General features: G+C 34.8%; 1 protein-coding gene across 14 annotated transcripts in view; it reads right to left on the bottom strand.

Moving 5' to 3' along the window:
* Window positions 1-6,280: 6,280 nt before the first annotated feature.
* Window positions 6,281-14,200, bottom strand: part of Ibtk (inhibitor of Bruton tyrosine kinase) — an 88,040-nt gene continuing 80,120 nt past the window's right edge. For all 14 annotated transcript variants that reach the window (XM_087188119.1, XM_087188120.1, XM_013077966.3 and 11 more), the window contains 3 exons: window positions 12,346-12,417; window positions 11,803-11,932; window positions 6,281-7,540 (listed from right to left, as the gene is read on the bottom strand). In XM_087188119.1, coding sequence (XP_087044245.1) covers window positions 7,409-7,540; window positions 11,803-11,932; window positions 12,346-12,417 — 334 coding nt within the window. In that variant the 3' untranslated portion in view covers window positions 6,281-7,408. The remainder of the gene's footprint in view (window positions 7,541-11,802; window positions 11,933-12,345; window positions 12,418-14,200) is intronic.

The raw sequence follows: 14,200 nt of genomic DNA, 5'->3' as shown, positions 1-14,200 counted from the left end.
ACATTAGTTATTCATTACACATGCCCAGAAATCAAATCCTTTTTGGTGAACCAAAGTCCATTAAACTTGGTTTCTCCAGAGAATAAACTTCCTTCCTTTGCTGTTGAGAATATGGATGTGAGAACCTACACAGCCAATAATTACCCACACAGGTTATCAAGTAAAATTCATTTTTGAGCTCCTAAGTTATTCAACAACCGGTGGCTCTGATTATTGAATCTTTCTGGGGTTCTATGAGGCCAGATCTATTTACTTCTCTTTATATGTTTTTATGTTCTACAGGTGCTTGACTTGACTACCTTACTCTCTACCAAGTGACTTTTCTGTAGCCATACATTCTTTTTGTATGGTAGTTTAGTCTTATAAACAACTCCTAGTTTGATGAAAGTTGAAAGGTTTGTTTCTTGAGATGATTTTTGAAGAAGAGTCTCAAGATGTCTTCTCTGCCATCTTAAAAATGGAAATTCTACTGCACACTAAATTGTGCCTCTAAAGCCTCTACTAAGGGAATCTTAAAAGGGTATTATGTGCATGTGCAATGTATTTCAAATGGTACTCATTGTTAAAGGAGTGTATTTATCTTTCAAGAGTTCCAAATATATCCTAAATTGAATTCCATAGCTATGGAACATTATAAGTATTTTGCAAAAGATTTGCATAATAAATTCACATTCATAATAAGAATTTTTGGCATATAATGTTTACATTCATTGAGGTTATTAAGATCTTGTACATGGCTTACCTTTATTCTACTTATTTCCTCATTCCCTACCCCTGGGAATTAGAGGAGGGAGCGGGGAGGGAAGGTAAAAGGGATTAAGAAAAAGAAACAAGCTATAGTGTGTACACATATCCAATCCCCAGGATGATGGTAAAATGCATGTACTTCAAACGCATACTAATAGAAAAAAACTGGAAATGAAAGAAAAATAAGAATTTAAAAGTAAAACCTTATTATTACATCAAGTATGAAATATAAAAAGCACATACACATGGAATTAAATGTATCAAAGATGAGTGGAGGGAGAGATTATAAAACAAAATCACTGACTACTTGGCAACTAATGTTTTGTCTTGAGTACCTGAAAATGAGTTTGGCCCTACAATTTCTCCCATGCCTTAATATGAGCCATAATTTTAAAATTTAATCTAATTAATTTAATTTAAATAAAATTAAAATTATTTTCTAACAGATGATACAGCTAGGAAATTTTTGTTTTTTAACAAAAGTTATAAGTAATTAAGATTATTGAACTCTAAGGCACTCAAGTAAATCTTTTTTCAGCTTTACCAAATATTTGAGACTTAAAAACAAAAGCAAAACTGCACTGCAAGAGAAACCACCAACAGAGCTAAGAGTCAACCTACAATATGGGAAAAAATTTTCAGCAACTGTACCTTAGACAAAGAACTACTATCTAGACTATATAAAGAACTAAAAAAAATCAGACCCCCCCCCCAAATTCAAAGACCCAATTCAAAAATGGGCATCTGAAATGAACTGACATTTCTCAGACAAGGAAGTAAAAGCAGCAAATAAATATATGAAAAAATGTTCAACATCACTGGTTATTCGAGAGATGCAGATGAAAACAACACTGAGATTCCACCTCAACCCAGAAAGAATGGCTGCTATTAAGAAATCATCTAATAACAAATGCTGGTGGGGGTGTGGGGAGAAAGGAACCCTTCTCCACTGCTGCTGGGAGTGCAGACTGGTGCAATCACTGTGGAAATCAGTATGGAGATACCTCAAAGAGTTGGCTTAGAGGTCCCGTTCGACCCAGGTATTCTCTTGCTGGGTATCCCAAAAGAATTAAAAGAATCTTACCACAGTGATATATGTGCACCCATGTTTATAGCGGCACAGTTCGTAATAGGGAAAGCTTGGAAACAGCCCAAGTGCCCATCAACTGGAAACTGGATAAAGAAGATGCGCTTTTTTAATAAAATGGAGTACTACTCAGCCATAAAGAATGAGAAACTAGAGACATTTATAGATAAATGGATGCATACTGAGGCCATCCTCTTAACTGAAATACATAGGACACATATGTGTAAATACCAAATAGTTTCTCTAGTGTGAGAAACTGGAAGTGTAATTAAGGGTACACACGAATGAAATGGCCTAATAACATATTTCTCAGATTACATTTCCATCGCGTGTCATATGATTGTATCAAAATTTAAATTAGGGAGAAGTTTGGCTTATGTGGAGTCTGCTAACTAAACAGAGGTTTTTTTCCAGATCATTATTTGTTCAATGTTGGTTTTGGGGATCTTTTTGAAACAAATCACATCGTCTGGTGTCTTGTTGGTGCTTGAGATCCTTTTTTAAGTTATATGGAAAAATGTTTAAGTGCTTTTCAGTTTTGTTTTGGTTGAGTTCTACTGTGTGAATATTATTGTGGTTTTTTCCCCTTGCATTGTCCTTCTTTTTATGGTTTTAATTTTTTGTGTGTGTTTGATAATAAAGTTATTTTTAAAATAAAAAAAATTTAAAAAAAAGCAAAAGTAACCTCCTTTTACTATCTATTAATGAAAATCTCTGTTTGGTAATAGACAACATTTGAGGCACCCACGATACTTTTAAAAATCTTTCTTTAGACTATAAAGCCTGTGACTATCTTTCCTTTCTTTAATCCCAAAATACCTACTTCAACCTACATCAGAGTCACCTGGAAGGATTGATTAAACAGATTGCTGGGCTCCATTCCTTATGTTTCTGATTCAGTATAGCAGGAATGGAGTCCAAGAACGTATGTCTCACAAGTTATTGGTGACTCTGATGTTGCTAATCAGGGACTAAAATCTTTAGGAACCACTGATACATAATTATCTTCAATTTCTTCTCCTCAGTTTAAGAAAAATAAACAGCACTTTTCTCCAAGTTTTACTTTGTAGTCTTTGTTCCATTTTTGCCCCCATTAATTCTTCTATTTTCAGCATCTTCAATCTCTCCATATGCCCCCACTATTTCCCTTTCTGCCTTCTAGATGCAAACTTTCACTTTTCAAAAATATAAATACCACATCTAGCTACTTACGACTTTCACACATCTATTTACTGTCAAATTTCTAGGTAAAATATGCTTGAACCAAAACCTCTACATTCTCTTATTGCACACCATTATCCAGATCATCTTTAAATCAGTTAAGTGCCTTTGCAGGACAGGCATATTTGTCTTGAGTAAATTATTAAAAGATACTTGATAAAAGCATGAAAAGAACATAAAGAAACCACAATGGACACTGCAGTAACCTTGGCCTAACTTTGCCACTTCTGGGTCTGAATGGTGAGGGAAGACAATATTACCAGAACCTGGACAGAAGAGTGCCTGACAGAAATAGGGAGCATACGTAAATAAATGCTAACTTCATTCTTTTTTCTCCTGCCAGTACATCAATATTCTGCTAATGCTCCAAAATAGCTACAATAACCAAATACCAGAGGGAAATGAGATGGCTAATTAAGTAGTAGAGTTCAACCCACAATACACAGTAATGTGGAGAAAAATAGGGAATGGATCTGGGGGACAAACAGGATACATCCAACGCAGTACACACTTTAGGCTCCTAAGCATCTGTTTCTGTCTTGGGTTTAGGTAAAAAATTGGTGTTCTCAACACAGGAAATACAAACTCCTATAAGCTATTATTTTTTAAGAGGTGATGTCAATTATTTTTCTTATAGACTTTTCATGTACAAATGGAACATTCTCTAGGACAGACCATATACTAGATTACAAAACATTTTCAATAAATTTAAAAGGACTGAAATAATACAAAATATTCTCAAAACTTAACAAAAATTATACACTGACAAAATATTTTTTATAATTCTCAAATATTTGAAAATTAAACAATACACTTAATCCATGGTTTAGAGAAGAAATAAAAATGTAATAAACTGAGTATGAAAATAAAACACAAAAATTTATGGGATGCAGGTAAAGCACTGCTTAGAGGGAACTTCGTAGCTCTAAAATGTCCACATTTGGGAAGAAGAGATCTCAAATCAATAATCAAAGCTTAAATACCTAGAATAGCATATTAAGCTAAAACAAAGAGGAAATAAGAAAATAATAAAGATCAGAGCAGAACCAATGAAAAAGAAACAATAGAGAAAACAATGAACCCCAAAGTTGGTTCTTTCAAAAGATCTACATTGGTAAGACAGAGAAAACACAGATTACCAAAATTAAGAATGAAAGTGGGAATATAATCATCAATCTTACAGAAATTAAAAGGACTATGAACAACAATACAAACAGCTATATGCCAACAAACTAAACAATTTATATGAAATGGATAAATTCATAGAAAGAAGTTATTAAAACTGACCTAAAAACATAGAAAATGTTAACAGATTGAATTAATAATCTAAAATCTTCCCATCACATAAGTATATACTCAGATAGCCTCAATGGTTAACTCTACCATACCTTTAAGATAAAAAAAAATAAAGTCATAAAATAGATAAAAAGATACAACAAAGACATAAAAGATAATAAGTCCACAAAACACAGCAGTATTAAAAACAAAACAGGAAAGTTTAAAGATGTGGAGAGAAAATTGATAAAAGTTAGATAACCAACAAATTTGGAAATGGTGGTTATAACAGGAAAAAAGCAAAGAATCCAAAAGTTCAGTCTAAGTGACTTGAGAGAATGACTAAGATAGAAGGAAATTTTTAAAAATGGAGTTTGAGGGTAGCAAGAATTCAGTTTCAACATAAATGAAATGCTGGCTAGACAACTAAGGAGAGACTTAAAATAAACTATCTGTACATAAGTGCTGAACTGTAGTCTGATGGCTTATGTATATAGCCTTATATATATACCTGACCAGGTGTTTTGGTATCATACATAACATCATCACAAGCAAAAATATATACTATACAGGCATTATCATGAATATCTTAATTACCTGTGTCCAATTTCTTCATCAAAGATTATTGTTTTTTATTCTGAAAACATCTTTTACATTTCCAAATTTTGAATTTCTGGGTCACATTTATCTTCACTAAGTGGTTATATTTTTAAGTCTTAGCTAAATTGCTATAGACAAATGAGACAACTGGCAATTTCAAAGAGGTAGCCTGCTGTAGTTGCAAGAGATCCATACTAAAAAGACAAAGACTTAATTCCTGTCACTTTTTGAGTTAATGTTCTTTAATTTGTAAAATAAATGTGCCAATTAATAAGGTTTCTTCAGATCTAACATTTTTATGAAACAGCTAACAACCTTCTTATCGTGAAAAAATACATATGCCCTAGCCTCTAAAAAAGTTACAACCAGCTTACCAATACCGTTTATCTGTTGGCCCTATATGAAGCATGATTTTCTCAAAAGCTGTCTTCTTAGAACTTAACAAACAGTCCTGAATCCTAGTATTTTGGGTCAACATATTTGACTTTATTTCACTCATAATCTTGATTTTGTACATTTTAAGCACATTCTGCTTCTGAAAGTCCCTAACCCCAATACTTCACACATCCATCATCTTTTCGCGGTTAAGCATTCTGTAATGGTTTTGGTCAGTCTTAAAGACCTTTCCATGCCACTGAGCATTATTTCATTTAGCCATTTCTAGACTTCCTTTAGATTTATTATGTCTTTCTTGGGATTATAGAATTAAAGATGAATGACTACAGGAAGAACTTTATTGTTTGGGGAAAAAATCCTACAACTTCCTGTTTTTTGTGTTTTGTTTTTTTGTGGCAATGTTTCATGCTGTTATCTCCATGAAATAATTTATAAAGAATTATAGTTCATAGCAGTGCTTATCTTTCACTTTACTACCAACCCCCTCACCATGAAATGTTATATAATAGTTCACTATGTAAAACAGAGCACAAAGTGCAACTGTTCTGCTTATGGTTTTTAAAGGACCAGTGCCTCCTCAACTTGGTCAGCTCTTGCTTTTTCATGCCCCATCCAGCAAAGACCCTCTGGGGGTGCATTGCAAGTATGGAGTACAGCAAAAATATCATTACAGGATCTTTATATATTAAAGCTGTCAATATGCACAGAATTTCAAAGTTTTAAAATGAAATAAACCAATTATTTCAGAAGGTTTACTACAACAACAATAAAACATTATAAAATTCACTTTTTCTCAATTTACTCAAATTGGAAAACTATCCTTTTTAAAAGCAGTCTAAGGATGGATATAGCAACAGTTGAAACATACTGGTTATTAGTATACCATATCAGATGGAATAATTAGTAATTTTTCCCATAACAGATTTCAATATAGTAAAAGATATCAAGCACACATTAGGAGTGACATGGATCAAGATTATTCTTTATTGCACATTTGTTTACATGTCTGCTGCTTCTGGATACAGATAAAACTGAAATACTGAGTTAGTTTCCATTATATTTCCATCAACGGAATTATAGCAGTGAATTACCTATACGGTCCCCTAAGGGTATTTTCCAAAGACTAGAGCATCAACCTTCCCAATTTGTATACATACTAGAGCACAGATTTAACATTTAAAAAAAAAATTTAAACATTCAAAAACAAATCAAACAGCATAGTGTAAACAATTTTTATATTTATACATATAATCCAGGTTCATACAATTTCTGATTAAATAATATTATAGAGGTAATTATAAACCAACAATCTTCCAAACTATTCAATTCTTGTATGTACAGCTAAACATTTGTCTTAGAAAATTTTAACACTTTGAGAAATTAATTCTTTCACAATTAGGCTTTCATAATGGTATCTCTGATCACACAAAAAAATTAATAATAATTTTTAAAAATCAAAAATAAAAAGCCAATCATTATCTTGGACAAAGCTGTCCAGAATAGTTAAGTGTTCTTATTTTCTTTCTACTATAACCTGTTGTTTAGTATAAGAGACAATGTGCTGTCCAAAATGAAATAAGATACTCATGCAGGTCAGGCATTAAGGAGATCTGAACATTAACAGCCTAATGAAAAAGCAACAAGAATAGAAACATAACTATTGTAGCAAATGCAAAGTTCTGGCCATGAATGGAACAGAAGTAATGACTGATGTGTCTATTTTCAGTTAATTGATGCTATATTTAAAAAGCAGAGTGACAAGAGATAAATGACAAAACTCCTAAATTATTTCTCTCAAATAAAAGTTATTTCTTAGTACATCACTCTCAAATTTTGCACTTCATTCATATTTTCCTCTATAAGATTATTCAAGAGAGGCAATCTCATTCAACCTTAAAAGTTTTTCCTGACAGCTGCACATAAAAAGTTACTAAAATCACAATTCTGATGAATTTCCTTTTAATCATACATTATAAATTATAGTAAAGAGATTAGACCCTTTTTTAGTTAATCTAGAATGATCTATTACCAAATCTGTTTATACTGTTACAACAATCATAAATTATGAAAAACGCATCTCAACTAGCATCCATGCTTATTCCACATAGGCACTGCCAGTGGTCCCTGTGATGTCCTTTCAACAATGACAAACTCATCAGGGTTGCCAAATGCCTCATAGAAAACCAACAAATCTTGAATTGCATGCTCCTCAATCTGAAAAGTGGGAAGGAAAAAAGGAGACCTGCTTTAATGTTTTCAATACAAACTAAGTAGGATACCACTTTACATGGACACCATACAGCAGAATTACACCAGGTACAGTGGTACCTCAGTTCACGAACTTAATTCCATCCATCAATCTGGAGTGGATAGCTGTGTTCCTGCAGGGAAAATGGCTGTGGCCGTGTTCATCACTTGATGTGGAGTTTGTGAACGGAAGCATTTTTGAACTGAGGTACCACTGTACATGTACCTTGTTTTTCCTTGGTAAAAAGAAAACTTGAAGCCTGATCTAGAATAATAGATTCCCATTGTGGTGGTTAGGGTGGAGTTTCAATCTGGTTGGCTTTGGGATCTACCTTTAGGTATATCTGGGTGGGTCGTGGAGGCCTTGAGGTCTATGTCTGGTCCCTCACACCTTCCATTCTGCACTCTTCCTCTGCTCTGCTTCCCAGTTGTCATGGACTAAGCAGCTTTGCGTTACCATACCCTTCTACCATACCTCTGCCTCGGAGCCAGCTGATCAGATTGAAACTGTGAGCAAATTAAACCTCTCTTCCTTAAGTTGTGGGTGTTGAATATTATGTATTACTCGACTAATACAGAAAAAATTGATACTTGAGATGTGGGGTGATTACAGGTGGTTCAGAAATCTTTGAAACTGGTTTGTGGGAGCAGTTTGACAAAGTTTGGAGATGCAGGCTACAGAAGCCCTAGAATGTTGTGAGCAGTGTTTGGTAGGCAATATTAGAGCTTGGGGGGCAGTAACAGAAGACCAAAATGTTGATAGGAATGAGGACAATGAAGGCCAGGACCAGGTGGTTTCACTTGGAAACAAGGACTCCACTGGCAGGTAGACAGGAGGCCACATGTATTATACTCTGGAAGAAAATTTGTTTACATTTTGGTCGGGTTCTGAGGCTTTGTGGAAGACTGAGATTAATGGCAGAGGACTAATTAATATGGAGGAGGAAATTTTATGACAGCCTAGCATTTAGGCTGTAGCATGGGCACAGACGGCAGCTTTTAGTCAGATTTACAGGGAGAAGGGGCAAAAGGCAGGCAGGCGTGGTGGCACACACCTGTGATCCCAGCACTTGGGAGGGTGAAGGCAGGAGGACTGTCATGAATTTGAGGCCTGCCTGGGGTACATAGTGAGTTCAAGGTCAGCCTGGATTACATAGTGAGGCCCTGTCTTAAAAAAAAAAAAAAAAGAAGGGCAGAAAAATTAGAAAAACTTAAATTTGGGCTTAAAAGGAACTACCTTGAAAGTTAGGGCTAAAGGAGGTGTGGCTGCTAAAGACATCAGTGCCATTAAAAGGAAACAAAGTACTTTATACAGGGACAAGAAGATACCTTAACAGTACATCAGGAATTATCAAGACCCCACTCATTGCAGCCTTGAGGGTACAAAAGTATCAATCTTTCTTTTGAGAAGAATCCCTGGGACCTCTGCTAGAGAAGGGCCTCCTAGGGAATGAATTCCCTGGTATTCATTTCACCATGCTCAAACATCTAGGTATTCAGAGGCTGCTGCAGCCATGATCCAAGAGGCCCTGACTACTACCCCCACTGACAGTAGATGTTGGCAATGCCCACATAATGCTCATTTTACTGGCACACAGAGTTGTGGGGTCAGGGATACTTTTACTCTGACTTCAAAGAAAGGCCTAAAAGGTCAAGCAAGGAGCCTCTGAGTGCATTAAGCTGTGGGAATGAAATCAAAGGAAGAGACCCTAGGAAGTCGAAGATGCTAGGAATGTAGAATGTCTACCCAGGAAAGTTGCAGGCTATGAGTGTAGTCACCCAAGAGAGGAGCTGTGTCAGCAGCAACCAGCAAGGCCACAGGAGTGGAGCCACCCGAGCCCCTTGGAACTCTCATTTTATCACTGTGTGTCTAGGATGCCAGATGTGGAGCTATATAATTTAATGTTTCCCCTTTGGTTGGATTCTTTGTTATACCGTTATTCCTTCTCATTTGGAATGGGAATGTTTACTCTGTATCACTGTACTTTGGGATTACATTAATCGTTTTTGATTTTTACAGGGGTTTACAGCTAGGAATCTGCCTTGAGTCTCAGAAGAGACTTGGACTTTTGAAAAATGATGGAACTGTTGAGACTTTGGGGAAATGATTATTGAATTTCTGACTGACAGAATAGTTGTGTTATGGTTAGATGGAATTATGAACTTATTTTCTTTATTTGGAGATTAAGTATGTTTTAAGGAGAAGTGTTTAGGTAGCACATTGAAAAGGGGTAGAATGTGGCAGTTAGGGTGAAGTTTCAACTTGGTTTGCTTTGGGTGGGTCATGGAGGCCTTGTGATCTGTGTCTGGGCCCTTGCCCTTGCTATTCTGGCACTCTTCCCCGGCTCTGCTTTCCAGACACCATAAACTAAGTAGCTTTGCTCTGCCATGCCCTTCCACTGCCACGCTCTTCCTTAGAATCAGAGGATAATGACTGAAATCACGAAAAAACTAAACCTCTCCTCATTTAAATTCTGGGTATTGGGTTTTGTGTCTCAGTGATGAGAAAGCTAACACACCCCTCTCCCTTGAATCGAATCTTCAAGTAGAAGGAAAAATAAACTTAAAATTTTTGGAATCCATTCATTCCAACAGTTTTATCATGTGAGATACTTTCTATTAGTGTGCAAGTGCTCTAAATCTTGCTTCTCATGATTTCAAATGTAAAACAAACTTTATCCTATGTCAAATGAAAATTTAATTTCTTGTGTAAATAAGGACTAAATGTATAATAGGTAATGTGAAATAGGAAGAAAAGGGGCAAAGGGGAAGGAAGTGGGAGGGCTAGGGGAAAGGATAGAAGGGAATGGGATTAATATGAGAAAATGGAAAAATAGGAACAAAATCTTTGTAAATAGGGAGGAATGGAGAGGTTGAAGGGAGGGCTGGGCAAGGGTGAAAAACAAGAACTAAGAGAGACTATGTAAAGGTGCAAATTTCCAATGATGAATGTCATTATATTGTATACGTAAAATGTACCAATTATTAGAATGAATAATCGATAATGTAAAATAGGAAGAAAAGGTCCAAAGGGGTAGGGGTAGTGGGAGGGGCAGGGGAAAGGAAAAAAGGGAAAGGAAAAATGCTGAGAAATGGAAAAAATGGAAATAAAGTCTTTGTAAATAGGGAAGGGTGGAGGGCGTGAAGGGAGGGCTAGGAATGGGGAAAAAATAAGAACGAAGATGCATTATATAAAGGTACAATTCCCAATCAGAAATGTAATTGTGTTGTATACCTACAATGTACCAATAAAAGAATTTAATACAAAAAAAAAAAAAAGGAAGAAAAGGTCCAAAGGGGTAGGGGTAGTGGGAGGGGCAGGGGAAAGGAAAGAAGGGAAAGGAAAAAATGATGAGAAATGGAAAAAATGGAAATAAAGTCTTTGTAAATAGGGAAGGGTGGAGGGGGTGAAGGGAGGGCTAGGAATGGGGAAAAAATAAGAACCAAGATGCATTATGTAAAGGTACAATTCCCAATGAGAAACGTAATTGTGTTGTATACCTACAATGTACCAATAAAAGAATTTAATACAAAAAAATAAATAAATAAATAAAACCCTACTGTTCTATTTTTAAAATGATTTGCCTAGAAGCTCAAATGTAAATTGTTAAAAAACAAACCACAACAAATGACAAGGTATAACATAGCAAATAGGTAAGGAAAAAAAAAAATCTTGCTTCTGCATTCCAGTGCCACTATGGGTCTATGTCCAAGCCTGGCTGTCTACTCTCTCAGCCAAGTCTGTAGAATTCTAGCTTTCCTCAAATAAATTCTATCTTTCTTAAATTACCCAAAGTTGCTACCTGCTGCTTAAAATTTAAAAACTTTAACTGGTACACAAGCCAAGTATAGCACTGAACACTGTTAAATATCTAAAGAGTCTAAAGCATTACCAAAACTAAAAATATAAGTTTTTTTTTTTTTGGTACCAGGGATCAAACTCGGGTCCTTGCACTTGCACAGCAGGCGGCGAAACCACTGAACTAAATCCCTGGCCCAAAATATAAGTTCTATCACAATTTATTGGTTCCAAATTAATTATCCTGAACACCTTCAATTAATGTTTAAATTACTGAATGTTTCAGACTAGTTTTATATATCATTTAAATTTTTAATTTGATAGATAAGGGAACCTGCCCAAAGCAAACAAATACAATCTTCTTAAGACCTAAAGATGAAATGTAGGGTAGTTCTTCCTTAAATTAGACCCTGATAGTTATATTATGTACCTGAATCAGAGCCAATGGTTTTTCTCGACTTCTGATAAGAGCTGCTTCCTGTTTTTGCTCTTCTTCTACAATAGATGCAAAAGTGACTGGAGCTACCACAGGAGCAGTCAATGAAGAAGATAGCCAGGGACTGTAAGAACAATAAAAATGAGTTTCAATCAACTTCTCCAATACTGACAGCACAGAATTTCCTCTGAAATAAGCAATGCTACGTGTTTTCCTCCAGTGACAACTATATAAGAGGACTTGGAAGCTTTTGCAGATTACAAAAAGAACAGGTAACAGAAAAAAAGGATAGTTATTATTTTATTTGGATCAGTGTTACATGGAAATTTTCAGAAAATTCCAGAATGTGGGGATGAAGTCGAAGCACTATAACTAACTAAATAAATGAATGAATAAATAAATAAAAGTGTGGAGCAGAGAATATTCAAATAATACATTCTACTTAATACCATAGTATTCCCAATTTCATAACATTCTCTGTCAATGCTAAGCAGCAACTTTAGCTGTAGAGGCCCCAAATCAATCAGTTAACCTTACTTGGGACTGTCTAGAGGTGGTAAATCTGAAATATGGTTGCCTTCTGGTCCTGAAGTACCGTGACTAGAACATCTGTAAAACAAATGTCAAAATTGGAGATTAAAACTTCTAGTAATTATTAGTAAACTGCTAATTGATATAGGCTCCTGCCTCAGGAGGCGAATTAATGTGTGCAATCAGGCCTACTTTTAAAATTACAAGTTAACAAAATAATCTACAGATATGTTTAAATACTAAGTTTCAAAATACATAGAAATCAGATAAAGTAGTACCTGAGTTCATGAACTCAATTCATTGCATGATTCTGGAAAAGAGGCCACATTTGTGTTCATGTGGGAAAGATGGTTGCATCATGTTCGTCATCCAATGCAGTGTTTACAAACAAAAGTGTTTGTGAACCAAGGTACCACTATAATTACGAGTCAAATTTTGTGGATGACTAATATGGTTTGATAAGCTAAGGATTATACACAGAACAAGAATATAAGACTCGATCTCTGATAGTTCATAAGCTAAGTGAGGAAACAACATATAAAATGACATAAAACAATGCAACAGAATTTAGGACAGTATTTAACAAGCTGAGTTCTATTAACTACAAAGACTATAAAAATAAAAATGTTTTAGTCACTGGAGAGGAATTCAGGGAGAAGAACTTAGAAGGCAATAATAAAGATTATATGATGAAGCAGATGGGAAGCATTCTAAGAGGAAAAAACTGAAAAAAAGTAGTGTAATGACTGGCCAAATTGTGGAATTTTACATCAAGAGAAGTTTCTACAGATTACCTAAATTGATCAAATGCCTTCTTCCAGCAATGAGCAAACTGACACCTAGATGAGCATAGAAAGCAAAGCCTAAAATACTAACTTCCTGATTCAATTACGCACATTTAGTGGGCATATCTTAGAACTATGAGAAGTGCTAAAAATCAGGCTGATTAATACTCAATCTCTTCCCTTCAAAAATTTCTGGAAGGGGAGATTTGAAAATATTATACTTAAGCAACAAAACAATATGAGAATATTATAACTGATATCTGTATTAATATATGCAAAGTACTATGGATTCAGAGAACAACATAAAATGAAAGAAGGCCTATGCTGATGGTTTCACCAAGGAAATAACAGTAACATTGGGGAGAATAGCTCTGAGACAGGATTTGAGTTGTACAAATACATGGAACTTTAAACTTTTGATGGCTTACTTAAAGTTAAGTGTTCTCTTCAATAAACAAAAAATGATAGATTGATGGTAAGGAAGAGATTTAAAAGGGAAATAAAATTAAAAAGAAACAATAAGGCTGGAGAGTATATAAAATGCACTGAAAGCTAAAATATGTAGACCTGATGTGTATGTAAGGGCAAACAAGTGTACTGATAGCCTAAGTACTTTCATATATATTGTCTCATTTAATCCTTGTGATACTCTGTGAAAAAGATATATTATTTTTGTTATACATAACAGGAAACTAAAATTCAAAGAGTCTTATAAAATTTGCCTGATTCACAAACTGGGTTAAGTAGCAGAGAACTAATTCAAAACCAGGTCTTTTTCACTTATTTCCCTTAGTCTGAAATACATTCTATGTCAAACATCTTCTCATTTTTTAAGGAAGGCTCAATATCACCTTCTTTCTCTTCCTATATGACTTTAATTATTATTGTAAAACTTCATATACTGTGTCATTATTGCTTACATGTCTGTCTTAACTGCTAGACTAGTCTCTCAGGATATTTCATTTGTTTCGTTCATCTTTGTATCTCAATGTCCAGTAGAATACCTGAAACATATTTGTTTATTAAAAAGTAATTAGAGAATAAATGACTGAAAGAGAAAGCCAAAGTTTCTTTTT

The sequence above is a fragment of the Heterocephalus glaber genome, unplaced genomic scaffold, assembly GCF_053883595.1.
Source record: "Heterocephalus glaber isolate CG9 unplaced genomic scaffold, H.glaber_assembly_v1.0 deba00001523, whole genome shotgun sequence".
In the NCBI taxonomy this organism is placed as follows: Eukaryota; Metazoa; Chordata; class Mammalia; order Rodentia; family Bathyergidae; genus Heterocephalus; species Heterocephalus glaber.
The sequence above is the reverse complement of the archived record's forward strand: the minus strand, read 5'-3'. Positions and strand labels throughout refer to the sequence as shown.